The 27,049-nt window shown below is 44.2% G+C and overlaps 1 protein-coding gene across 1 annotated transcript in view; it reads left to right on the top strand.

Moving 5' to 3' along the window:
- The window catches only part of LOC310877064 (kinesin-like protein KIF13B), a 42,041-nt gene that overhangs the window by 10,291 nt on the left and 4,701 nt on the right, over positions 1-27,049 (top strand). The window contains 33 exon segments of the mRNA XM_083790735.1: positions 1,128-1,215; positions 1,777-1,911; positions 3,381-3,493; positions 4,410-4,521; positions 4,670-4,882; positions 6,264-6,374; positions 6,925-7,059; positions 7,259-7,386; positions 7,757-7,843; positions 8,299-8,489; positions 9,612-9,870; positions 10,589-10,670; positions 10,672-10,755; positions 12,484-12,630; positions 13,288-13,437; positions 14,012-14,125; positions 14,920-15,093; positions 15,531-15,688; positions 16,239-16,371; positions 17,907-18,053; positions 18,193-18,222; positions 18,876-18,975; positions 19,784-19,910; positions 20,392-20,447; positions 20,602-20,720; positions 21,377-21,553; positions 21,858-21,950; positions 22,411-22,566; positions 23,359-23,433; positions 23,806-23,862; positions 24,075-24,168; positions 24,661-24,743; positions 26,199-26,264. Coding sequence (XP_083646861.1) covers positions 1,128-1,215; positions 1,777-1,911; positions 3,381-3,493; positions 4,410-4,521; positions 4,670-4,882; positions 6,264-6,374; positions 6,925-7,059; positions 7,259-7,386; positions 7,757-7,843; positions 8,299-8,489; positions 9,612-9,870; positions 10,589-10,670; positions 10,672-10,755; positions 12,484-12,630; positions 13,288-13,437; positions 14,012-14,125; positions 14,920-15,093; positions 15,531-15,688; positions 16,239-16,371; positions 17,907-18,053; positions 18,193-18,222; positions 18,876-18,975; positions 19,784-19,910; positions 20,392-20,447; positions 20,602-20,720; positions 21,377-21,553; positions 21,858-21,950; positions 22,411-22,566; positions 23,359-23,433; positions 23,806-23,862; positions 24,075-24,168; positions 24,661-24,743; positions 26,199-26,264 — 3,994 coding nt within the window.

Below are 27,049 nucleotides of genomic sequence, written 5' to 3'. Positions count from 1 at the left end.
GTAGACCTATCAATCACTCATTCAAATAATTCTGATTCTAGTTGAGAGTCGAAGTAGCCTATAATAGTAGGCTATAGCTCCAGCAAACTTGATCCGTTGATACTGTGACTCGCGTTAGCGTTCTCTCTCTCTCTCTCTCTCTCTCTCTATATCTCACACTCTCATACAGCAAAGCCGACACTTTCAACAGTGGAACGTTGTCAAGCCTTGCTTTGTACAGTATACCTTTCATTTTCAATGGGGCTATCGGTTGAGTGCGGCACGTCGAGGTTGCGGATGATTTCTCGTATCTGACGGACTGTCACGGACAGATCTCATTTGAATAAAGTTTGCCTCAACCAACTGTATTCTAATTTGGTCCATCAGTTGGATCCGTTCAGCAAATGAAAGCAGCCCTCCTGTGGTGTAGATGTAGCTGGAAAATAAAACGAGTAAATTATCCAAACAACAGTGATTATTAAACAACAATGGATGACCAATTATAGCTGTAGTGTCCACTATCCAGTTACTCCTATATCTATATGATGCCAGCATGCCACACCACAGGAACACTGCTTTGTGTGGCAGCTGTTGGAGCAGATAAGTAAGTAAGTAGCCTTGCCGGGCCATGGGGCCCATAGGGCAGGAGCCTATCTCCTGTTTCTGTAGTGTGAGGCATCTTGATGTACAAGTACACCCCCTGGACATGACGCTAGTATGTCGCAGGGACTTACCCCCAATCCAACCCTTGATGCTGAGTGTCAAGCAGGGAGGCACTGGGTCCCATTTTTACAGTCTATGGTATGACCCGGCTGGGGATCGAACCCCCATCTATCTCCCTGCTCTTTATGTTTTATGATGGTGTTTAATTGAGCTGTGCAGGGAGGAAATGTAGCAGAGCCGAACGCCAAGATATAATATTGTATGCATATCTGTATTCATTCTTAATAAATATTGGTTAATTCTATTCGTGAGTTATCTCACTGAACTTGAAAATGGCTGCATGTAGGAACACAACTCTTTGTTCATACTGAAATGCATTGAAATTGGTTTAATTGAGAATGGAATTACTTGAGAAAAACATTAAAAAAAAAACATTCTCTCTCTCTCTCTCTTTGTCTCTCCCCTCTTCCCTTCCCTCCATCCAGGAGTCGACAGGCTCTGAGAGTGAGAGAACACAAAGTAATGGGGCCATATGTTGATGGCCTGTCACGACTAGCTGTGGCTAGCTATAAGGTACAGTGAGATCAATTTAATCTAAATATATGTAAATAGCCTAAATAGGCCTAATTGAACTGGATGGCGATACCACTGGCTGCTGTCCTAGTTGCCTGTGTAGCCCTACATCAGGGGTTCTCAAAGTTTTTGCCTGGGGACCCCCGGAAATGCTTTGGCCATGTCTCGTGTCCGACCGCCCCGCCACGCCCCCCTCTCCACCCCCAATACAAATTGAGAAAATGCATCATATACCACGAGCCTGTAATAAAGTTTATATATATAAATACTGAAATCACATATAATCATTAAGGAAAGTTTATGCATGCACTATGTGTAGCCTACTATGTAAACTCTCAAAAAAGATATATATATATATATATATATATATATATATATATATATATTATTTTTTTTGGGGGGTCCCCCAAAATAATTTCTCTATAATTAAGTGGTCCCCCAAAATAATTTCGGGACCCCCCCCCCCCCCCCCCGATAAATAGTTTATAATGGTTGGTTTTTATTGTTTTTGTCATCCTTGATGCTCTGTACTGTACATGTAACACCACATATACCCAACAGGACATTGAGTCTCTGATGTCGGAAGGGAATAAGTCTCGGACCGTGGCAGCCACCAACATGAACGAGGAGAGCAGCAGGTCCCATGCTGTGTTCAACATCATCCTCACACACACACTCACTGACATGCGCTCTGGGGTGAGACGAGACGCACGCACACACACACTCACTGACATGCAGTCTGGGGTGAGGCCAGACGCATGCACACACACACACACACACACTCACTGACATGCAGTCTGGGGTGAGGCCAGACGCATGCACACACACACACACACACTCACTGACATGCAGTCTGGGGTGAGGCCAGACGCACGCTTACCCCATTTTGAGCTGAGATCAGATTCTATAAATGTCTTCTACATCCTGACAGTTTTCTGAAAAAGCTATGTTTCTATGTCAGTTGTTCTTCGATTTTTCAAAAATAGCAGACCTACAAGCTCGTAGCGCGCCACTCGGTGGCGCGCTATGAGCTTGTAGATCTGCTATTTTTCAATAGCTAAAGCATAACGTAATGCTAACACCAAAAGGGGTTCCCGCCCAAAATGGGTTACTTGCTTATCGACAATCTCTTCTGACAATCTCGACTGACTGTAATCTTTTGTTCACTTAAAACCCTTGGGACTTTGAGCGGACATTATTATTATTACATGCGCTCAATTTTCTTTCTTTTTATTTAGTCAGTATAGTTATTTATGGTGTAACATTACCTTATTTGTCAGTCAGCCCATTTAGCACAAACCTTTAATTTAGTATTGAAGTTATACAATGTCAATTCTTTCGCTGCTTTTGCACCACAGGTAGCTACAGTATATATGTAATTATGTATGAAATCATACATGCTTATACACTTTTACATGTATATATTATGTAAATATGCATACAATTCAGTGCCTCTCATTTGGAGAAACATTGGATTTCATGTATCTACATGAAAAATAATATCAAATTAATTTATTATATTATATAAAAAGAAAATGGTTTTTACAAGTTTTGTGAGACGCATGCACAAACAGACATACATACATATATTTATAAGTCCCTTAGTTTATTTTTTAACCCAAGCTGTACAGTAAGTGTAGGTGTAAAACTCTGGACTTGTGCACACTTGTGGTGATACCAAACTATGCTCGTATTATGTTAGGTACTGTATAGACTTGCCAGCTCAGGAAAAGAACAGCTTTTCTTTCTTTTTTTTCCTTTTTTTTTATCCTTAGGGAAACTGAAAAAAACACCTTTCAGTTACTGAAAGGTTTTAACTTAATGAGTACAGCGACCTTTTAGGAGATTGAATATAAGAGGAACTAGAAAATATTTTTTTGGGGGGGCGATTATGGGGTATTTTTGAGAAAACATTTATCATTAGATTCTCTTTCTTTTTTCTTTTTGTATTTAAAAAAAGGAAACGGTTACAGTTGTCAACTGTATGCCGATGAATAAATATGCAATTAAACAGTTATTATTCATTATTTATTTTTCAATTGATAAAAAAAGTAATGGATAGAATAATCGCTTATAAAATAATCCATAGATGCAGGCATGCAGCCTATGTATAATATTAACATTGTGTATCATGAATGTGTGGTTCTGTGTGTGTGTCGCTACAGACGAGTGGAGAGAAGGTGAGCAAGCTGAGTCTGGTGGACCTGGCGGGCAGTGAGAGAGCCAATAAGACTGGAGCAGCAGGAGAGAGGCTGAAGGAGGGCAGCAACATCAATAAGTAAGTATCAAATACAATATTATTATTGTTTTTCATTGTCAGTTTTGTATTACCCAAGTCTTAAAAACTTGGGTAACTTAAATTCTATCCTTCTTTTGTAGCTGAGTCAGTAGCTAATAATTTGTTATTTCCTACCAGTGTTACATGATAGAGCATGGAGCAGTGAACTTCTTATATGGGTGATTTATACTTGCGTTGTGCACCGAAGATCTACAATCTCACAGCACGCAACAAAGCAATGATGATTTTGTTTACTTGAACACATTGCAATACACAGTATTTGACAAGTTCCAAAGACAGAACAGACGAGCAGCTATTAGTAAGCAATTCCTTTACCATCCTTTTGAAGACCCCTAGTGAAATCAGTGAGGACAGTTCGACCTTAGTTTGGAGATCATTCCAAGCAATCAACCTCAATGTAAAATGCCAACCTCTGTTCGCAGAGGAGACACAACATAGCGGCCGAGCTTTTGATCTAAGGTTGAGTGAGTTGTTATCAAAACAAACTTAGAGCAGATATAAGTGGGGAGGCATCCAAGTATGTCTTTGTAGATGGGGTACTGACGTAAGACGAGCAAGAGATGACCACTCAACTAGAGCATACAAGGTTCAATGATGCGTCCTGAAAGCAGAGTTTGACATGCATCTCAGGGCAGCATGGTATTTTGGCCAATTTGGTCCAATTTGGCCAAGACAGTCGGACAAGCAAATCTATTCATGGTGTCACCGTAATCAAGCTGAGATCAAAACAGGCCAGAGATTAACTGCTTGCGTGCATGAAGGGGGAAAAACACGATTTCATTCTATCCCTCTACATTTTTCCATCCCTTTCTTCCTTCCGTCTTCCCTCTCTTCCCCTTTCTTTCCCTCTCTGTCTTTCTTTCTTTCTCTTTCCACTCTGCCATTCTTCCTGCAGGTCTCTGAGCACCCTGGGTCTGGTGATCTCTGCGTTGGCTGATCAGGGAGCAGGAAAGAACAAGAGCAAGTTTGTTCCTTATCGAGACTCTGTTCTCACCTGGCTACTTAAGGTACACACACACACACACACACACACACACACACACACACACACACACACACACACACACACACACTTTACAATTTAAATACAGTGACAAACCTTGGGTATCGAGTCCATAAATGTAATGCCTCTCTTCCTCGTACTGTAACGTTCAGGACAGCCTGGGTGGGAACAGTCGCACGGTCATGGTTGCAGCGGTGAGCCCTTCGGCGGACAACTATGACGAGACCCTGTCCACGCTGCGCTACGCCGACAGGGCCAAGAGCATCGTCAACCACGCCGTGGTGAACGAGGACCCCAACGCCAGGATCATCAGGGAGCTCCGAGAGGAGGTGGAGAAGCTACGGGACCAGCTCACAGAGGCAGAGGTACCGCTGATACTGACTATAAACAACCAACAGATGTGTGGAAATAGCAGCACTGTGTTCAAAATTATAATGCGAGATTAGCTCAGGTTCACTATTTTGTATTTCCCTACATCAAGCTGCTAACACATTTCGGCATAGAGCCTTCACCAGAGCACCATAAAAACATGGTCATTGCACCATAATATTAAATTCCAGTATACTGCAATGATATAAATAGAGAAAATATCCTTCATAGAGAATGAGATTTATTACATTATCTAGGTGACAGACCATATTACACATATACAATGTACTGTAGTGTTTCTAGGACTGTTATGTTTGAGGTACAGTACATAGGAAATAGAAAGAGTACAATAAATTTGGCTACTCTCTTGTTTATAAGAATGGTCGGTATAAAAGGTTATGATATGCCTGCAGATGATGTTATTTAATTGGTGTATCCAAAACGTCTCACTTTGGGACAACAACTTGGGGAGGTTACGCCCTCTAGGGGCAGTAACCTGTTCTACACCAACCAAACACCTTTTTGTTTGTCCAATGTATGCCTTTCCACAAAGACAGGTAAGAATGTATTCCATTGGTGGAATTACTCCACTATTGGTGGAATTACAGTTGGTAAAACATATGTTTGAATGTTTTATGAGTGGAAGTGGATGTGAGAAGAATGTGCAGTGGGGAGTCATATTTTGACAGCAGCAACTGCCTGTCATAATTTCACCCCCTCCCTATCTAAGTATTGGACAATGGACAGTATTAAGATGTTGATATTGATATTTATTTTGTAATCATCTTTAGGGCCCCCAAATCACACCGTAGAAAGCGTGTGTCTGTCATAATTTCACCCCCCTCTAAGTATTGGACAGTATTAAGATGTTGATATTGGTTTCGTATTCATCTTTCGGGCCCCAAATCATACCCTACAAAGCACTAGTGTATTTAAAACAGGGAGGCTTTTTTGACTGGGGGGGGGGGGGGGGGGGTGTCATATTTTCACAGCAGAAACTCCCTCCCTATCTAATTATTGGACAGTATTAATTTTGTATTCATCCTTAGGGCAAAATAAATCACACCTTAGAAAGCATGAGTGTCTGTTTCAAACACAAAGTATTCTTTGACTGGGGGGGTCATAAATTATGACAGGCAGAAACTGCTTGTCATAATTTCACCCCCCTCGAAGTATTGGACAGTATTAGGATGTTATTAATTTTGTATTCATCCTTAGGGCCCCAAATCACACCTTAGAAAGCATGAGTGTTGCTATCTGTGGTTGTAATGTGGTTGCTATCTCTATCAGTGTAGTTTCTGTCTCTGTCAGTGTAGTGTATCAGTGTGGTTTCTGTCTGTCAGTGTGGTTTATCGGTGTGATTGTTCTCTCTCTCAGTCTATGAAGGCTCCTGAGTTGAAAGAACGGCTGGAGGAGTCAGAGAAACTGATCCAGGAAATGACCGTCACCTGGGAGGATAAACTCAGGAAGACGGTGTCTGTCGCCCAGGTAACCCAACACACACACACACACACACACACACACACACACACACACTATATTTACAACACACACACAGTATATTTACAACACACACACACACACACACACACACAGTATATTTACAGTATGTACAAAGAGAAATCCAGCAGAGTGGCTCGTCAGCGCTCAACAGGAACAACTTTAATCAAAGACAATAATACCTGGCCACTTCAGTAGAGACTACCCATATAAAATACTGGAGCTCTCGACTGGTCTGCTCTGCACGTGACATATTTATATGGATAACTATGGAATCGTGCGTTTCTTCCCCATATATTGTGCCCAGGTCTCGTGACATCACTTTGACATCATCAGGGATGATAGTAAATCAGGAATCATAGTAAATGGTTAATGCGACCTGCTGTCGCAATTAAGCCCATATATGGAGATCCCCCTTGCCCATGTCGCCCTCAGGCGTCGCCCTCAGGCGTCTCCCTCAGGCGTCTTACAGGTGACTGACATTTTATCTTCCTTCAATGTAATTATTGATTACTTGACGTGTGGTGTACTAATGCAGGAGCGCCAGAAGCAGCTGGAGAGCCTGGGGATCTCTCTTCAGTCTTCTGGGATCAGAGTGGTGAACGACAAGTGCTTCCTGGTCAATCTGAACGCTGACCCCGCCCTCAACGAGCTGCTGGTGTACTATCTGAAGGTACCGCACCGCACACAGGGGCTGGGCAAGAATACAACTTCAAATCAATGATTATTGAAATGATTATAGAAATGATTATTTCTAACATTTGCCATTCGGTTAATGAACGATTATTATCATACTGAAATATGGTGATCCAGTTTGTGATTTGGTGGTACATGTGTGTGTGTGTGTGTGTGTGTGTGTGTGTGGGGGACAGGAGCACACACGTGTGGGCTCTGCCAACTCCCAGGACATCCAGCTGTGTGGGATGGCCATCCACGCTGAGCACTGTGTCATCGACATCACAGACAACGGTGTTGTGCTCACTCCTCACCGCAATGCTCGGTACGAACTACGACGGTGGCACAAGTTCACGCAATTTTTTTAACCCTCTTCTGGGCAATCGATGAAAACAGCATATCGTTGCTGTGGGTCCGAAACCTCCTATCTCTCCTAAATCCAACATTCACAATATCGGCACCCTGACTCTGTTTGACCAGAATGGAACAGAGCCTTCATTAGTATCAGCGGTAACACCGCTGAAGGAAGTAGGGAAGGGGCACAAAATGGCGTGTTCTTTACAAAAATTCCCATTAATGAAATTTGCTAATTCATTCCAGGCAGACTGGAATTTAATGTGCAGCCTTCAGAGATAATATGTTATGCTTCTTATCCTGGCGTTTTCCTAAAATACTGCATGTGTCGCCCCCTGCAGGACATGTGTGAACGGTGCTGCAGTCATCAGCCCAGTGCAGCTCCAACACGGAGACAGAATACTGTGGGGAAACAACCACTTCTTCAGGTCTGACACACACACACACACACACACACACACCTACAGTCTTTAGTTTTACTTCTGTATGTGTGGTGGCGATTATATTTACACTGGCAGACATGAACCCGCCTTACATTGATATCGGTGACTGTGACGTACGGTATGTCACCGATATATGAGTTTTGCGAGGGAATATTACATTGAGGGTAGTTTAACATGAATACAGGCACTTGTATATATAATGTATTTTCGCAGAATCCACTTAGTTAGTTACTTTTGTGCTAAAAGTGTCATTTGTTTAGAGCCGTTTCGTTCCTGCTCACATGGCTCAGAAGCAACATGATAGGTAATACTTTGGTGCGAAGGTACAACCTGCGGTTCAATGTCGCTTTCTTTAACATTTGTTTTTATCTCACTCACGCATACATACATACACACCTACTGTACATAACCACAAAACACACACACACACACACACACAGGATCAACCTGCCGAAGCACCTGGCCCACGCAGGGACTGAGGAAGAGGACGGAGGCGGTGTGACGAAGGCCAGTCTGAGCAGTGACCGACTGGAGGTGGAGTTGGACGCATCCAGCGACGTGTCCAGCGAGGTCAGCTTCGGTTACGAGTTCGCCCAGACGGAGGTGATGATGAAAGGCATGGGAAACGACGGTGAGTTGGAATGGAAGAATGGTTAGTGGATGGTTTCGGCAGGACATAGTTTGTCATGATTATCGTGGTGTTGTTCCATGACAATGCCACACTACACAGGGAAAATCCAGAGGACGTTGTCCCCGGCGTGTGTGGTGTGACGGTCTCTATACTCTGACAAAACATTTGAAAATAATCTCCCTTCCTGTCCTTTCCATTCCCCACCTCCACTTCTATCTCGGCCCGGGTTGTTTGCTTGACCTGGTGCCACGTTGTGTGCCCAGTAGGACCCTTAGGTCTGCAGAACAGGTCTGTTAGACCCACCCTCCACCAAACTAAAAACCAAAGGTGACAAAGCTTTTCAGGCTGTTGCGGCCAAACTTTGGAATGCACTTCCACTAGCCCGGGGATTTGCACCCTCTGTGGACATTTTTTTAAAACGCTTTAAAACGTTCCTCTTTGAACAAGCATTTGTGGATGGTTCAACCTGAATTTGCTGATTTATCTTATATTTAATGATTCATCATGCTTGTATTCTCATTTGTTTGAGTTGAATTGTACAGCAATTTTTATCTGCTTTGTTTTCCTTGTCTTGTAATTTATTGCATGTACCAGCTCAGTGGTCTTGTGGTTAGAGTGTTCGCCCTGAGACTGGGAGGTCAAGGTTCAATCCCCGGCCGAGTCATACCAAATACTCTAAAAATGAGACGCAGTGACATACTAGCGTCATGTCCAGGGGGTGTACTTGTACATCAAGCTGCCTCACGCTACAGAAACAGGAGATAGGCTCCTGCCCTATGGGCCTCATGGCTCGACAAGGCTACTTACTTAAAGCACTTTGTGAGTCCTCTCTGTGAAAGATGCTACAGTATATAAATAAAATGTACTTACTTACTTACAGTACTTACTCTCTCCCACCTTACTCTCTCCCACCCACTTTCCCTCCCTCTCTCTCTCTCTCCCTCCCTCTCTGCTGTCTCCCTCCCCTCACTCTCCCTCTCTCTCTCTCCCTCTCTCTCTCTCCCTCCCTCTCTCTCTCCCTCTCTGCTGTCTCCCTTCCCTCTCTCTCCCTCTCTCCCCTCTCTCTCCCTCTATCACTCCCCCTTCTCTCTCCGTGTGCTGGGTCTCTGTCCATTCCTCCAGACCCCATGCAGTGTGTGTTGCAGACGTTGGAGCGGCAGCACGAGGAGGAGAAGCGCTGCGCGCTGGAGCGTCAGAGGCAGATGTACGAACGCGAGCTGCAGCAGCTGCGCAACCGGCTGCATCCAGACCAGCCTCCCTCCTCCAACAACATCCTGGATGCCGTGGGGCCGCCGGGGGCCTCCGGGAACACGCTGCCCTCCCCCTCCTCGGCGTCGTCTCCCGCTGCCCACAACCGCATGCGGCGCTGGAGCGAGGACAGGTGAGTTGGACACGGGCAGTCTCAACGCTGCTTTACATTCTGTTCAGCTGTTCACGTCCCTTAATTTAAAGTGGTACTTCACTCAGATATCTGTTTACTCATCGTGTGGACTATTACAACATAAAATCGAGGGGTGACGGGCGCTCTTACCATCATACATCTCATTCCGGCCAGTCACAATTTGCGTCCTCACTTTTGTCTTCAATGTTTGTGTTACACAAACACTCAAAAATGGCCATTCATTTTCAATGGCATTTAATGTTTGTGTTTACACACAATCGCACACAGACGAGTAAAACCATGTACATGGCTAGTAGATTGGTCAGCAGTTGAAGAGTTATTAGTTTGAAAAGTCTGTCACTGATAGACTTTTCTATTTCTGCTACAGTACATCTGAGCAAAGACACTGACCTACAGTATGAACTGAGCACTTAATAAAATAAAAAAGAGTGTGCTGTTATATACATTCTGCATTGCTCTAATCCAGCGGTCCGCAAAACCTTTTTGGCCGTGCACCCCCTGTTACCTCTTGACCTAGCTGACGCACCCCCAACACCAAGTTTTGTTGCATTTGGTTGAAAATGATGTTTTTTTAATACGATTATGGCAAATAATCACAGAATGTCACTGCACTGAGAGACATCATACAGCTGCTGTATACATCCCTGTACAGTGGTTTACCATATTTTGGGTGTCTTTCTTTCTTTCTATGCTACAGAGAGGCGATGATTACTCGCAGCCTTCGGCGTCTGAGGGAGCAGATCGTGCGGACCAACCTGTTGGTGCAGGAGGCTTCAGGGCTTCATAGCCGAGGAGCTCAACAAGAGAACGGAGTACCGGGTCACTCTACAGATACCAGTCACCAACCTGGATGCCAACAAGAAGGTACCGGAAGATGTCTCTCTTTCTGTCTCTGTCCTTGTCTCTCTCTCTGTCCTTGTCTCTCTCTCTTTCTGTCTCTCTGTCCTTGTCTCTCTCTGTCCTTGTCTCTCTCTGTCCTTGTCTCTCTCTCTTTCTGTCTCTCTGTCCTTGTCTCTCTCTCTTTCTGTCTCTCTTTCCTTGTCTCTCTCTGTCCTTGTCTCTCTCTCTTTCTGTCTCTCTGTCCTTGTCTCTCTCTCTTTCTGTCTCTCTTTCCTTGTCTCTCTCTGTCCTTGTCTCTCTCTCTTTCTGTCTCTCTGTCCTTGTCTCTCTCTCTGTCCTTGTCTCTCTCTCTTTCTGTCTCTCTGTCCTTGTCTCTCTCTCTTTCTGTCTCTCTTTCCTTGTCTCACTCTGTCCTTGTCTCTCTCTCTTTCTGTCTCTCTGTCGTTGTCTCTCTCTCTTTCTGTCTCTCTTTCCTTGTCTCTCTCTGTCCTTGTCTCTCTCTCTTTCTGTCTCTCTTTCCTTGTCTCTCTCTGTCCTTGTCTCTCTCTCTTTCTGTCTCTCTGTCGTTGTCTCTCTGTCCTTGTCTCTCTCTGTCCTTGTCTCGCTCTCTTTCTGTCTCTCTGTCCTTGTCTCTCTCTGTCCTTTTCTCTCTCTTTCTGTCTCTCTGTCGTTGTATCTCTCTGTCCTTGTCTCTCTCTCTCTCTCTCTCTCTCTCTCTCTCTCTCTCTCTCTCTCTCTCTCTCTCTCTCTCTCTCTCTCTCTCTCTCTCTCTCTCTCTCTCTCTCTCTCTCTCTCTCTCTCTCTCTGTATTTTATTTGCTTTTGCAAGTATCTATGCAAGTATCTATGAATCGGGCCAGTAGCACATCACTATCACACTGGCATTTGTTTGATGTGTCATGTTTATCAAAGGTGCTTTTCTGCAGTGTCTCACCATCATACGAAGAAGTATAAATAAATAATTAAGTGACTAAAAGGTGTCTTTCTTCATTGTGCATTCTCTCTCTCTCTCTCTCTCTCTCTCTCTCTCCACCCCTTCTTTTATCCCTTCATAGCGTGATTGAGTTCCCTAAGGTGCTTCTCATGCAAACATTAATGTCCTCCTGATGTGGTTCAGTGATTGGTATTTCCTGTTCCACCCTTATCACATCTCTCTCTCTCTCTCTCTCTCTCCCTCCATTTCCCTCTCTCTCTGACTCGCTACATGATATTCCTAAATCATATCTCATAATTTGAGATAATTACATCCTCCCCAGATCCCCTCCCTGCAGAGCAGGCGTGCCCTGACTGACCAGCAGGGGTCTCTAGTGTACCATCATTAACCCATAATCCCACCTGTGAAGTGCAGATAAGCCAAATATAGTGGGCGAGTGTGTCCTCTAGTCTACAACACTCGGATGCCTCCTCCATCTCTACATATTTTGAGTTTGTGAGAATATTTGGGGAGAAACTGTGTGTGTGTGTGTGTGTGTGTGTGTGTGTGTGTGTGTGTGTGTGTGTGTGTGTGTGTGTGTGTGTGTGTTGAAACTTGCATGTGGAATAAAATTTGGCTTTTGACATCAATCAACTAACCTGAATCTATCTCTAAACTGGTCTCTGTCTCTGTCTCTCTCTGTCTCTCTCTCTCTCCTCTCTCTGTGTGTGTCTCTCTCTCTCTCTCTCTCTCTGTCTCTCTCTCTGTCTCTCTCTCTCTCTCTCTCTCTCTCTCTCTCTCTCTCTCTCTCTCTCTGTCTCTCTGTCTCTCTCTCCATAGCGTGACGTGGTGCTCAGTGAGCCAGCAGTCCAGGTGCGTCGTAAGGGTAAAGGGAAGCAGATCTGGGCTCTGGAGAAGATGGAGAACAGGCTGGTGGACATGAAGGAGCTCTACCAGGAATGGAAGGACTACGATGAAGACAACCCTGTGAGTGACGGAACAAGTTGTTAATTATTCATTTAGTTTGCATCATTTAGTATAATTTATACAGCTCAAGGTAGTTATGACCAGATATTTTTGTTACAGCTTTTAAAGCTACTTGCCTACCCAGCAACAACTTCAGTTGTTGTTCAGAAAGAATGTGTTTAATTATGCATGGGTATGCAATGCATGCTCCTGACTGAGAGGTCAGAAGGCTTCTAAGGGAGAGAGGTCCAGGGATTACTGATATTTTCATCTTTTGAGTGGAGAAATGTCAGTGTTGTGTTTGCTTTGCATCCGCTGGGCCTGGGCATGATCACATTGAACACTGATCTAAATCGGTAGTTTTCAATCCTTTTTGTATCAAAGGCCCATTATGTATTCAGCATTTGAGCCACGGACCACCATTTGATGAGATTTAGCCTCTTAAGACCCAAAACTCTTTTTTTGCAAAATTGGACCCCATTTGGTTTCATTTTACGCTCTCAAGAGTTAAAGATCTATAATCAGGATCCATTTGATTACCAACTCTGCATCATTTACCGTAGTTGCGGACCAACTGGATCCCCCTCAAGGACCAGGTCCCCGTACCACTGGTTGAAAAGCACTGATCTACATGAAAGGAACAGTGTTATGATGGCAGTGTTCTCTCTGCCATGTCAGGTGATGCGTTCCTACTTCAAGCGTGCCGACCCGTTCTTCGACGAGCAGGAGAACCACAGTCTGATCGGCGTGGCCAACGTCTTCCTGGCCTGTCTCCTCTATGATGTCAAGCTGCAGTATGCTGTTCCCATTATCAACCAGAAGGGGGAGGTACTGTACTGCAAACATCAGTTGTCATTTCTTCATTATTATGGTTTGGGTCTTTATCCTCCTGAAACATGCTTGAATGTTAGTAAATTAAGTAGATAAGCTTTGTAAAGGTGTGTTCAGACTTGAATTTAAATATTCGCCTCGGTTTGTCCCGTTTGTGCTGCGCCAGGTCGTGCCGCGCCCGTTCACGGCGCTCACGCAACTTCTCATCTTTGCATACTTTGTATGTAATCGCGCCGCTCTAACCATCCAAGTCTGAACACCTTTACTCTCCACAGGAGAATGTGGACTCTATTGTGTTCTTCCCACAACACTAATCATTTCTACAAAAAGGCCTTTTATTCCCTTAACCTCAGATTATATTAATCTGTGTGGCACTTGCTTGATTTATTCATTCATTCAAGTTTTGTTTATTCTCGAAATGTTCAGTGTCGTCGAGTAATACATTTTGTATGTCATTGCTGTTGTGTCATTGCCTTATTGCTCTGTTTTTGACGTGTGTGCGCGTGTGTGTGTGTGTGTGTGTGTGTGTGTGTGTGTGTGTGTGTGTGTGTGTGTGTGTGTGTGTGTGTAGGTGTCAGGTCGTCTGCATGTGGAGGTGTGGCGTGGGACGGAGGGGGAGGAGGAAGGCTCCCAGCAGGAGAGCAGCATGGACAGTGAAACACAAGACAGGAAGATGCACTGTGTGGTAAGAGACCAAATCATCACCAGGTCCACTAGTGCAGAGGTTCCAAAAGTGGGGTCTGGGGACCCCCAGGGGTCCTTGAGGGACTTCCAGGGGGTCCCCAGTTTAATGATAATTAGGAACTAAATGGACCCTTATGGGTCTGTAGCTCAGAGAGTGTACAAACGGACCCTAACGGTTCCATTCTCAGAGTTAAATTAACTTTTAAATTAAATTTTACAATATACATTGGGGGTCCCAGAGATAGTAATGCCATTTAATGGGGGACCATAGCCTAATTCAGGTTTACTCTAAAAGCCGGGGGCTTCCGTTACGCACAAAAACCGGGAGGCATAATGTTACTTTCTTACCTTACTATGATTACGATCGAGTCTCTCTAGAAGCCATCTGGTCAAAACCACGGAGAGCTCCCTAGATTACGCTCTGATCGCTGAACAAGGAAGTGAACGGGACCACGCATCGTTTGATATCAATGAAAAAGCGCTAGGACGTGTACACACGTCATCACAATCAGTCAGTTGGATTAGCTATGACGTTTCCACACGTCGTACAGTCTGAATGTGTTAAAGTGGAACCTCTTAAACCCCAGGGGGGGAAATAAAAAACATCGGAGTTGGAACCTGAGACCTTGACCAGCCCCATTTACCCGCTGAGAGCTGTTCATGAGGTGGACAGCCGCTGCTGCCGCCGCCGGCGGGGTCAATGGGGCTTAAGAGGTTTTAAAGCTAAAGCAACACAGATGCGTTCCAGTTCCAAGTCTTAATGGGTTCATTGAATGCGGTTTCTCCCTCGTTCAGGTGAAGATCCTCCAGGCCACGGGCCTTCCTCGCCACCTGTCCAACTTTGTCTTCTGCCAGTACCACTTCTGGGACCAGAATGAGCTTGTGTTCATCGCCCCAGAGATGGAGCCCCCCGGTTCGTCGTCGGACTCCAAAGATCCCAACTGCACCGTGGTGTTCGACAGCATCAAGGTACCATTTATTAGGCCCCATTTACACTAGTCTGAATCAGATCTGTGCCACATCCAGATTGGAATCTGATTTGTTTAAATCATTCTAAATGCAGACAGGTCACATACACACATTGAATCAGATTTGTTTCTAATGTGACGTGAGCCACATTCAGAGGTGGTTACTTTATGTCTTAACTCTGAAGATGGATGAATTTGATGGAAACCTCGGCTGTATCGAGGCATTCGTCTTCATCTTTATCAGACATTATAGTCTTAAATCTCTCCGGTACAAATGCAAGCAGTAAATGGCGACAGCTTTCACATTTTATCATCAGCTATTGTAATTACATCAGCTACAGCAGTCTTGTCATCTTATAGCCCAAATCCTTTAACTTTTTAAATGGGGCTTTTTTATCTGCTCTTTGAACATTATTATTATGTCCTTGTTGTGTTCAGGAGTTGTCTGTCGGTGCGTCTGAGGACTTTGTGGAGTTTTTATCTGAAGGGGCGGTGGCCATCGAGGTTTACGGCCACAAGCAGGCCAACCATCGCAGGAACCTGGCACTGTGGGACCTGGGGGTCATTCAGGCCAAGACCAGGTCCCTCCGAGAGCGGTATGGAGTGGACACACACACACACACACACACACACACACACACACACTGTGGGACCTGGGGGTCATTCAGGCCAAGACCAGGTCCCTCCGAGAGCGGTACGGAGTGGACACACACACATACACACACACACTGTGGGACCTGGGGGTCATTCAGGCCAAGACCAGGTCCCTCCGAGAGCGGTATGGAGTGGACACACACACATACACACACACACACACACACACACACACACACACAGAATGTCTTTCATTCTTTTTTTTTTTTTAAGATATTTTTTTGCGGCTTACGCCTTTTATTGATTTTTGAAGGGACAGACAGTAGGCTGACAGGAAACGGGAGAGAGATGGGGGGATGACATGCAGTAAAGGCCGTGTCGGGTCCGGGAGTCGAACCCGCGGCACACTGCGACTGGATTACCAGTCCGGTGCCCAGACCGTTACGCTACGGCCTGGGCCAAGTCTTTCATTCTTGATCCAGAAAGTGCTGCTCATATAATAGAACATGGTTTTGTGTGTGTGTGTGTGTGTGCGTGCGTGCGTGCGTGTAGGTGGAGTGAGGTAACTCGCAGGCTGGAGCTGTGGGTGCAGCTGATGGAGCTGAACGAATCGGGAGAGTTCATACCTGTAGAAGTACTTCCTGTAAAGGGCATAAGCACCGGTGGCATCTATCAGCTCAGACAGGTAGGGGCTGGGGGGGGGGGGTGTGTGTTTGTGTGTGTGTTAAGGCTGTACCCTAGCCCTTATTTTAGGACTCGAACTTCGGCAGGAATTTTCGAGTGAACATTCGGACCATTTGTTTCTAATTAATTAAAAAAATAACCGTCTCGATCAGAGCGTCTGAGTTTCTGTAGCTGTTTTCGGGAGGGCGGGGAGCAGTCGGTTTGGGGGGGTTCCCGACGGCTGCGCGTCGCTTCCTCCTCTGACAGAGGGGAAGCGAGTGGAAGCGACGCCGTCAGAAGCCCCCTCGCTCAGGAAGGCCCCCTCACTCAGACACACAACGTGTGTTGTTGCGACAATAACATACAGCCTACCGGTATGTAAGAGGAATATAAACACAAGACCGTGGCGCAAAACTTCATATTTACCCTGCTCTAATGCAACAAAAGTGTATTCTTACATCCTCCATTTAACGATTTCAGCACTCGTGAGTAAATTAATTTAATTGCTATTATGAAAGTTTTCAGTGACGTTGCACCCACAGGACCTGAATAGCTTTTTTCAGGAAGGTATGATATGCGTGGTCCAATCAATCAATCAGCTGTTTGGCTGTTGAATACATGAAAAAATAAAAAAATACATGAAACAGCATCGTTGTTTTCCCCATCTCATCATGCATGTTTGTTGTTAATGACTGTATTAATAACCTCAATAATAATAATAAAAGTAATCTCCTAGTCCTTACATAATAGTTTAGCAGAGACTGAAGTTGGAAAGGCTGTGCCCAGTACGGCAGTGCCTGCTGTGTCTTGTGTGTCAGCGAGCAGCAGGCAGTAGTGGATATGCGCTAAACATGCATGTTAATGAATTAATTAATTAGACATAACTTCTGACAGGAATGCACTAGAAACGTACTTTTTTTGACATGCTCATAACACATTCTCGCCAAGATATATTTTCGAGTTAATAAAAAAGGAAAAAAAAATATAATATTTATTTTTATAAAAAAAAACAAAAAAAAAAAACGAATGGTTCAAACTCATTAATTAAGATTCGAGTGGCAACCCTAACGAGCGAACATTCGAACCTTGAATGTTTGGGGACAGCCTTAGTGTGTGTGTGTGTGTCATCCATCTGCTCTAATTTAGGAAGGACCAAGGTTCTTTTTTTTAATTTATAACTTTTGTCCCACGATTTTGTAACCCATTTTTCACCCCTGTGTCAATCATCCTGTGATGTGATCCTGGGCTCTACACACCCTCCGCCAACCTAGGGAGAGCAACGGACTTAACTCATGCTTCCTTCATGCTTGAGTGTCCAAGTTGCTCCTTTACACCTGACAGGGGGGAGTTTCCCTGGTTGGACGTAGCGCGTGGAAGGAACACGTTATTCCAACCAGTTCCTTTCCCCTCCATCAGGCGTCCCGGCTGGCCAGGGGGAGGCAGTTTAGAGACCAGGATTTAAACCAAGGTTCTTAATGTACAGATACATAAGAGTAATTATCAGTGGAGGGGAAGAGCTTTTACATCCCATCCTCATAATGTATTTTTCCGTTCCAGGGTCAGTCGCGGCGCGTTCAGGTGGAGGTGCGTTCGGTGCCGGACTCAGGCACCATGCCCCTCATCACCATCTCCATTCTCTCCATGTCCATTGGAGATGTCAAGATCCAACACACACGACCCTCCAAGGGCAGCGAATCACAATGGGTGAGTGGACGATAAGCTTTGTTCCGAATGGTTGGCGAAATAGTTGAGTGGCCAAGCTACCATGTCTCTGTCAGGTTTGATGAACGTTTGACTGTAGTAACATGAATTAATTTTTGGTTGCGTTTACTGTATATTCCAGGGTGGAGATGAGGAAATGGACAGCTACCAAGTAAGTAATGATATTAACCATTGTGCGATTTGAATACACAATTTTTTTTTCAATGTTCAATAAATATTGAATGTGCATGCCGATTATTTGTATCCCCCTAAAACCTTCCCTAAAAGAGCTTTACAGCACCTTTTTCTTTGCTTTATCTTTGCCCTCATTTGGCATTCTATATCCTATGAATTATGCATATATTATGTGACCCTCCAGATTTTGGGTAATCCAATAATTATTTAATGCAACATGCAATAGAAATGTGTAAATTCAGTTTAATTGTAACAGTGCAAAATGTGTAAGTAAGATAATAAAAATAATAGATCAGAAAGTGCCATGGCCTACTGGTCACAAGCAGAATAATTCTAACATTTATGGACAGACAGACAGACAGACGGTGATTACTATAATGACATAATGAATGGCATTTTTGTAGCGCTTTACCAAGTGCTCAAAGCGCTTTACAATTTTTACAATAGTTAATTCATTCATACGTTACGATACCATACCATACCATGGCATACAATATAAATTATGAATGCAATGAAAAGACAGAAGTTTGTTTGTTTGTCATGTTTATAACTGTCTGACTTTACTCACCAATACTATGAAATCCTTAATAATGTGTGTGCGTCTCTCTGTGTGTGCGTGCGTGTGCTTAGGAGATGGACGTGGAAAGGATGAGGGAACAGTGGTTGGCCATTCTCACTAAGAGACAGGAGTACCTGGACCAACACCTTCAGAAGATCGTTTCGAAGCCAGGTACAACTGAGATGAAGGTTCCCCCTGGCTATGTTAAGCCCAACACACACCGTCTGTGAACACCGCGTGTCAAAACAGCCGCCTGAGCCGCCTCCGTTATTTTCAATTAACCTATCCCACACCGGCGGGGTCAGATGCGCGCTAGCGCGCGTTCACGCCTCGCCTGACGCTCCGATGCGCTGCTGTTCTATTTTTCAAGCGTTGCCGCACGGCCTCCATCTGGGTATCCGTGGACGTGGCTGGCAGGTCTGTACTAGCGCGCCGCGTCCTATGGGTGTTGCTGTGCGGCTATGCCGCGTCGCTGCACACCCGCTTCACAGATGGTGTGTGTTGGGCTTGAGTGATAGATATAAACCGTTTGGTAAAATAAAAGTGGCCTGGACGGCTGGCGTAGACGTCTGGGCACCTAGGCTGCTGAACAGCGGGTTGGGGGTTCGAATCCTGATCTCTCTCTCTCTCTCTCTCTCTCTCTCTCTCTCTCTCCCAATTTCCTGTCACCACCATACTGTACACTATCAAATAAAGGTAGAAAAAGCCTCCAAAAATATATGAACATTAAAAAAATAAAAGCATTTAATAACACCGTTATTATCACAAGTTAAAAAAAATTGTTTTCCAGCTGGAGCCACGTGTTGTATGTCTTTCCCCTCTCTGCTATCTACTTCCTGTCTCTACAGACTGCTACCGAAACAAAGCAGTAACAACAGAACTAAAGTGTGTGTGTGTGTGTGTGTGTGTGTGTGTGTGTGTGTGTGTGTGTGTGTGTGTGTGTGTGTGTGTGTGTGCGTGTGCGTGTGCGTGCGTGCAGATAAGACAGAAGATGATGTTGAAAGGGAGTCTCAGTTGTTGGAATGTCGACTAACTCTGACTGAAGAACGCAACGCTGTCCAGGTCCCTTCAGCCGGGAGTGGAATCCCTGGAGCCCCTGTAGAGAGGTAGTGTGTGTACAGTATGCGTGTAAAACACAGAATACATGTATTAAACTATTAATACAAATGTGATGAGCGTCAGACTGCCCATCCAGTACAACCACAGTCTGTGTGTGTGTGTGCTTGTGTACCCCATAGCGATGATTTGATTGGCTGAAGGCTTAAAAAAATGAAGATAAAATGTGAGGACAGAACAGTGAGGCCAAAAGTGATTGGTGTGATTTTTTTCCCCCAGCTGAACTGGAACTGTGATACCCTTTGTTTCATGCCAAATATTGAAAATTATAATCAATGAATGTATACAGTTTGCTATTTATGCTATTTTTGAACTTGACATTTTTATGTTTTGAAATGTGTTGCCTATAGTGACTTGCCCAGAATAGGGGCACCATGGTGAAAGCGGTTAAATTGCTCAAGGGGCAGGCACTTATCCTGACAACCTAAAACGATGTTGTGTGTGTCTGCTTTCTGCTGAATGTTTATGCAGGGTTCCTGTCCCTGGAATGGAAACACACATACCTGTCTTGTTCCTGGACCTCAGCGGTACGTTCTTATGTCTTGTAATCAATGCAACTCATGTAAAAATGTTCTCAAAGGTTATCTCACAGCTTGCATGTCATACTCCTGTTCTTTTCTTCTGCTATCATTTTCTTGCGTTTCATTCGTTTCCTATATTTCTTTCTTCCTTTCTCAACAGCGGATGACTTCCAGGACAACCTGTCGGCGCCCCTGGCAGGGGGCTTGGATGCTCTACTGGCTGAGGAAGACGAGGATGACTTCTTTGACCTTCACGTTGTCAAACACTATGACAATGAGGTGGGGAACAGATGAGGAGAAAACATTACTGGCATGTTAAATCCATATTGGCCAGTCAGTGTGTGTGTGTTTCTAAAAAGGAATCATGTGAAACCTGGGCATGTGCAGTGCTTGTGCAATATGTACAGCATTCTGTATTGTATTGGGTGTTGTTATAAATTATATAAAATATAATATAACAATAATATAGTGGCTCAGGGGGGTAGAGTGGCTGGTAGAGCAGACAGACAGTCAGACAGATGGGACCTTTGAGTTGCTGTGGGACCAAGATGTGCATGCATAGTCGAAGACTGTTAGGTGTTTTTTTGACCAGTGAAGAGATCCTGTAAAGTAATCTTGTTCTTTTTTTATGGTGGCCATTTTTATCACCGGAAAGATTTGCCTCCCAGGTGGAACCTAGGTAGGTGTAGGACTGTAGGTGATTTCATCTTTTCGTGTGATAATATAGCCACCCACTTTAACTGAGAAGCCGTCTGCCTTGCTGAGATTACTATTTGATCCAAAGAGAATGGATTCAGTTTTTCATTAGCAGAGGTACTGCTATTCTTCTCTCCCAGCCTCATCCTCTCACCCACTCAACTGGTGCATCTTTTAAAGTGTGATATTCAGTGATCATACCGTTTGTCCCACCTGCCCGCCCACGTCTCTCCTTCCAGGTGAAGGCAGAGGCGTCCTGGGACTCCACGGTCCACGGGTGTCCCGAGTTGACCCGCGGAGCGGCGGCTGACCAGAGGGTCTATTTGACGGTGCGTGCCGTGGTCCTGCTCAGCCACCCGGCCCACATGCAGCTGGTTCTGAGGAAACGCATCTGTGTGAACCTCGCCGGGAGACAGGTACAGTAGGAGGCAGCACGTTGCACTGTACATGCAGGCTAATATGACGGCATGTTGTCGAGATGTTTTTAGAACTTGTTTCCTGATTATTTTGTCATTTTCTCAATTCATTACACATCTAGTTTTATAATTCGTATTGATTTTCATTGTACCACAACGAGTGCACGATTACACTTCACGTAATGGCATTTAAAGCATGAAAAAACACATTCCCTCACGTCAATCACTGTCATTCTAACGCAGGTTCTCGATGTATTGATGAGTATTCATGTGCTGAAATGGTATTGTGTGTTTGTATAAACAGGGTTTTGCTCAGAGTCTGTTTAAGAGGATGTCCCATCGTAGCACCATTCCTGGCTGTGGAGTCACATTCGAGATCGTCTCCAACATCCCCGGGGTGAGGCTTGATTCTTTTAAACTTTGATGTTATTAGAACAATGAAACATATTTACGCCATTTGAAGTTTTAAACAAAAGATATTTTTGGGCGGGAACCCCTTTTGGTGTTAGCATTATGTTATGCTTTAGCTATTGAAAAAGAGCAGATCTACAAGCTCATAGCGCACCACCGAGTGGCGCGCTACGAGCTTGTAGGTCTGCTATTTTTGAAAAATCAAAGAACGACTGACATAGAAACATAGCTTTTTCAGAAAACTGTCAGGATGTAGAAGACATTTTTAGAATCTGATCTCAGGTCAGAATGGGTTAAACCACTACTATTCTATCATTGTGTTCTGCTTATGGCGGTTCCAATTGAAAGAGTTGAGCATTTTCTTTCGTAAATACATTAATGCAATACTATACCATTCTGCATAATTCTGCCCTGTGTGTTTTTACATTGTGGTATTGTAACCCCAGGACATCCAGGGTCCAGAAGACAGAGAGATGCTGGCCAGGTTAGCAGCCAGCGCTGAGGACGGAGGCCAGTCTGCAGACAGCGAGGCAGCCATAGAGAAATACCTCCGTAGTGTCCTGGCTGTGGAGAACATCCTCACCCTGGACAGACTCCGACAGGTGCTGTAGACCAGTGGTTGTCATACGGTTTCATTTCCAGGACCCCCCTGTTTGTATGCGTTAGGCCACGGACCCCCATTATTCTGAGAGTGCACAAAATGGAACTGAATGGACCCTTACATGACTGTAACCCCCCGTGGAATCCCCTCAGCGACCCCTGGGGGTCCCCAAACCCTACTTTGAGTACCAGTGCTGCAAACACACATTATGTCACACATACTATTATCTTTGTTATAGTCTTTAAGTCATAGTTTGTTTGATTAATAGTGGAACAGTACAAAACACAAAAAAAACACATTCCTCCTTCGTCCATATTTTGATAAACAGTGTCGTTACATTCACAGCTTCGTCTGTATAATGTACATGCAAATAGACTTTGCATTTGTTTAAACTTTGTCCAAAGTTATTAGACTGTCATATGTAACAGACTTATTAGACTTTCCTACGTTTTTCCTATTATTCCAAAATCAATCATTTTAAATCGACTTAAGAAATAAGAAGAACACAATTATATTATGCGTATTGAATTTCCTATCTCAAGTAAATTCCAATAGGTTTTCATACCACACTTATTTACTTACTTAGGCCCATACCACACTTACAATGGAATACAATGGCTTCCTTGAAAATCAAAGAACCGCGATAAGCTTTGGGAAATACATATAGTCCAGTCTAGTACATCATAGTCAATGGCCTAAAGTTAACAGTATGGCCCTTGGCTTTAAGTGAACTCTTGATTTGTGTGTGAATGCGTTCATGGATGTGTGTGGGTGTGCACATTTGTTTGTCTAGGAGGTGGCAGTGAAGGAGCAATTGGTCAAAGCGAGAACCCCCAGTCGTTGCCTCAGCTCTCCTAATGTCCACAGAGTAAGTCAGTGCAAACAAAAAACTATGTTGAGTCCAAATCAAATCACAGGTTATTGTTGACTTATTGTAAGTTGGATTCTTGTACAAGTCCTGGTCTCTGGAGATCTACGGTGTGCACTGCTGCTAACCCCCAGCATAACAAGTTTTAAATCGGCATTCAAAACATCTCTTATCTTCATGTGTTACATTTTCCAGTGGTCTTGACAAAGGTGTGTTTTCATCTAACTGTAATGTGAATACTTAGTTAACCATTTTTTAACCACCACTAACCAGGGAATGTGATGGCTTTGTTTTTATTACTGCTTGTCCTTGAAGTGTTTCCATTATTAATCAAGTCTTCCTAACATTAACTTCCTCTAACCACACCCCCAGCTATCAGCCAGCAGTCTAGATCTAAGCTCTTCTAGTCTCAGGCTGAATGACTTCAAGGTGAGACTGCCCTAATATAATATATGTATACTATATATATATATATATATATATATATATATATATATATATAGTGATATATAATATCACTTAGATATAAAGCATGTCTCTACCACTCTGTGCATTCGTCTGTCTATTCATCCATCCATACTCAATGCTCCAAAGTCTTACTTTTAGGATGAGACATTGTGTTGTGTGTGTTCTGTGTGCAGGGCTGGGAGAGCAACCTGGACTTGTCTATAGTGTCTCCAGTGTCCAGACGCACACTGCCCAGCTCAGTGTCCCAGAACCTGCACCCTGAAACGGGTATGAAAAAAACAAAAACAACATTGCATGAACCTTCCTGAGGCTCCTTCCTTTGACCTTGAATTCTCCTTCCCTTTTTACTGTCCCCAGTGATGATTGATGATTCTGTTTATATACTTCATGACAAACTGCAACTGTCTTCTACGTGTTACTATCATGCAGACTTATCTCTGGATCTGCTTTGCTAACATGCTTCATTTCTGCCTGTATGTCTTCATGTCTTTTCCTTCCTTCCTTCTCTCCTTCCTGCTTTGCCCCAAACCCATCTTATCTCTTCCTCCCACTGTTCCACGCCTCGTGTTTCTTCTTCTTTTGGTTCCTCCTCTTTCGCCTGAATCGCTGTTCCTCTGTTTCTGGACTCTTGTCCTCCCCCTCCCTCCTCTCTTCCCCTCTGGACTCTTGTCCTCCCCCTCCTCTCTTGTCCTCCATCACGTTGTCCTCCGTCCATCCCATAAGTGCGTTCAGGCTTTGCTGCGTCTTATCTCTCTCCAGTGAAGGCCATGCCCAAGCTACTGAAATCCCTGTTTCCTGTTGGGAAGGAGGACAGGAGAGACCAGAAGCCTGTCCACCTGCAGGTACTCTCATACCAGTCAGTTTAATTACACACAGCGGTCATAATGATGATTTGATCCATATTCTGTTTGTTTTTTTAGGTTTATTTTTGGGCTTTTTCTGCCTTTATTGGATAGTGTACAGTATGGTGACAGGAAATGGGGAGAGAGATGGGGGGTGACACGCAACAAAGGTCGTCGGGATCGGGAGTCGAACCCGTGACACGCCGTCAGGCTGGCTTAGCAGCCTAGGTGCCCGGACCGCTACACTAGCCGCCCGGGCCTCATATTCTGTTCTGCATCATCGTTTAGGCTGATTGAGAGTAAACATACGTACCACAAATAGGTCAAATATACAAGAACACTGTTTTGCTGATGACATTGGGAAGCTTCCTCTCTGTTAACTTACTACAGTGCCATGTGACAACCTTCCTATTTTGCCTATAGTCCTTCGGATTTAACCTTTTTAGATAAATGTAATTTAAACAAAAACGTATCGTCTATTTAAAGAAAATGGGGGAAAAAATGGCCAGTGTGTGTTATGACATCAATCTTTGGCAGTGTCCATCTTTATGCACCAGGCTGTGTTGGATTGCAGGTGTCCTGTGCAGCTGCCGAGCCCAAAGGGGAGACAGTAGCTATGTTTGACCTACTATCTATGGGCCCTACTAGCCCTGGAGTCCATGTACGTGTAGGTCCTGCTGCTCAAAGGAACCGCACAATGTGCCCTGAATCACACTGCTTGATTTCACAAACACAATCTGAAGATGGAAGCATGAAAACCTCTTGTTGAATGTGAAGCCAGGAATTCATGATAATGACAAATCAATCACAAGGATCAAGTCATTGATTGTTAAAGAACATCCTTCATCCTTAATCTACTTTGTCAATATATCGAATTGGATTTGGCCTTTTTCTGTCTCTTGTGTTTAAGCACTACTCTGAACATAATAACGGGTCCATTTAGAAATATTCATGTTCAAAAAGTAGAAACTAATATCAAAACTACTATGTACATTGTACAGGCTAGGGAATTGGGAATTGGCTTTACTAAATTGGGACTTGAAGGGGAGGAAATGTGTGTTTGGGGCATGATTTGTGCAATAATACTCTTTTCATTATGTCTGCCCTATGATTCCTGAGATTTATACTATTGAAATTACAATAAAAAGATTTTGAAAAGAAAGAAAACTATAAACAATCAGGGGGAAGGATTGTTATCTGAGCTTATCAATACCTGTGAGGCCTGATAAAAACCAGGGTACTGCTGCATTGATCACTTGATGTACAATAATCCATCTCTTTCATTTCTAGAGACATTTTTGTTTGCAGTTTTCATATTCTCTTCTCAAAATTCTCTTTTCATCTTGGTGGTTAATGTCCACTACACCCTTGAAAATGTATATAAACATTTGTCAAAATCTACCTAAAAATGTCTTGATAAATTAGACTCAACTTCTCATTCCCTTCCTGTCTCAGAGTTTGCCTCGCATCATGGTCCAGTCTGCCAGTGTTGAAGAGGGCATGAACACACAACCACAGCCAGTAAGTCAGTGGAAATACAGTTCAGTCCTAGATTGTAGAATTGAGTATGTGCACAGCAGCCATTTTTGAAAGAACTCTTCTTACTTCTGGGCCCCTTCCCTACTTGCTGTGGTACAGATGATATTAATTTAGGCTATGTTCCATTTAGTGTACAGTGGTTCTCAAACGAGGGTCCATTTGGTTCCGTTTGTACACTCCCACAGTTACACACCCGTACGGGGCCGTTGGTTTGGAACTCACTCAAAGACTTGGAGACCCACTGGTGTAGCGGACTGTTTCCAGTGAGCCAACATGCACCCTGACTCTGTCCAGAATGGAACAGAGCCTTAACCCTGACTCTGTCCAGAATGGAACAGCCCCTTAACCCTGACTCTGTCCAGAATGGAACAGAGCCTTAACCCTGACTCTGTCCAGAATGGAACAGCCCCTTAACCCTGACTCTGTCCAGAATGGAACAGAGCCTTAACCCTGACTCTGTCCAGAATGGAACAGAGCCTTAACCCTGACTCTGTCCAGAATGGAACAGAGCCTTAACCCTGACTCTGTCCAGAATGGAACAGAGCCTTAACCCTGACTCTGTCCAGAATGGAACAGAGCCTTAACCCTGACTCTGTCCAGAATGGAGCAGAGCCTTAACCCTGACTCTGTCCAGAATGGAACAGAGCCTTAACCCTGACTCTGTCCAGAATGGAACAGAGCCTTAACCCTGACTCTGTCCAGAATGGAGCAGAGCCTTAACCCTGACTCTGTCCAGAATGGAACAGAGCCTTAATTCCGATCATCGG

This window comes from Protomyctophum parallelum (assembly GCF_964188405.1).
Source record: "Protomyctophum parallelum genome assembly, chromosome: 19".
Taxonomy (NCBI): domain Eukaryota; kingdom Metazoa; phylum Chordata; class Actinopteri; order Myctophiformes; family Myctophidae; genus Protomyctophum; species Protomyctophum parallelum.
This window is presented reverse-complemented; position numbering and strand designations above follow the sequence as displayed.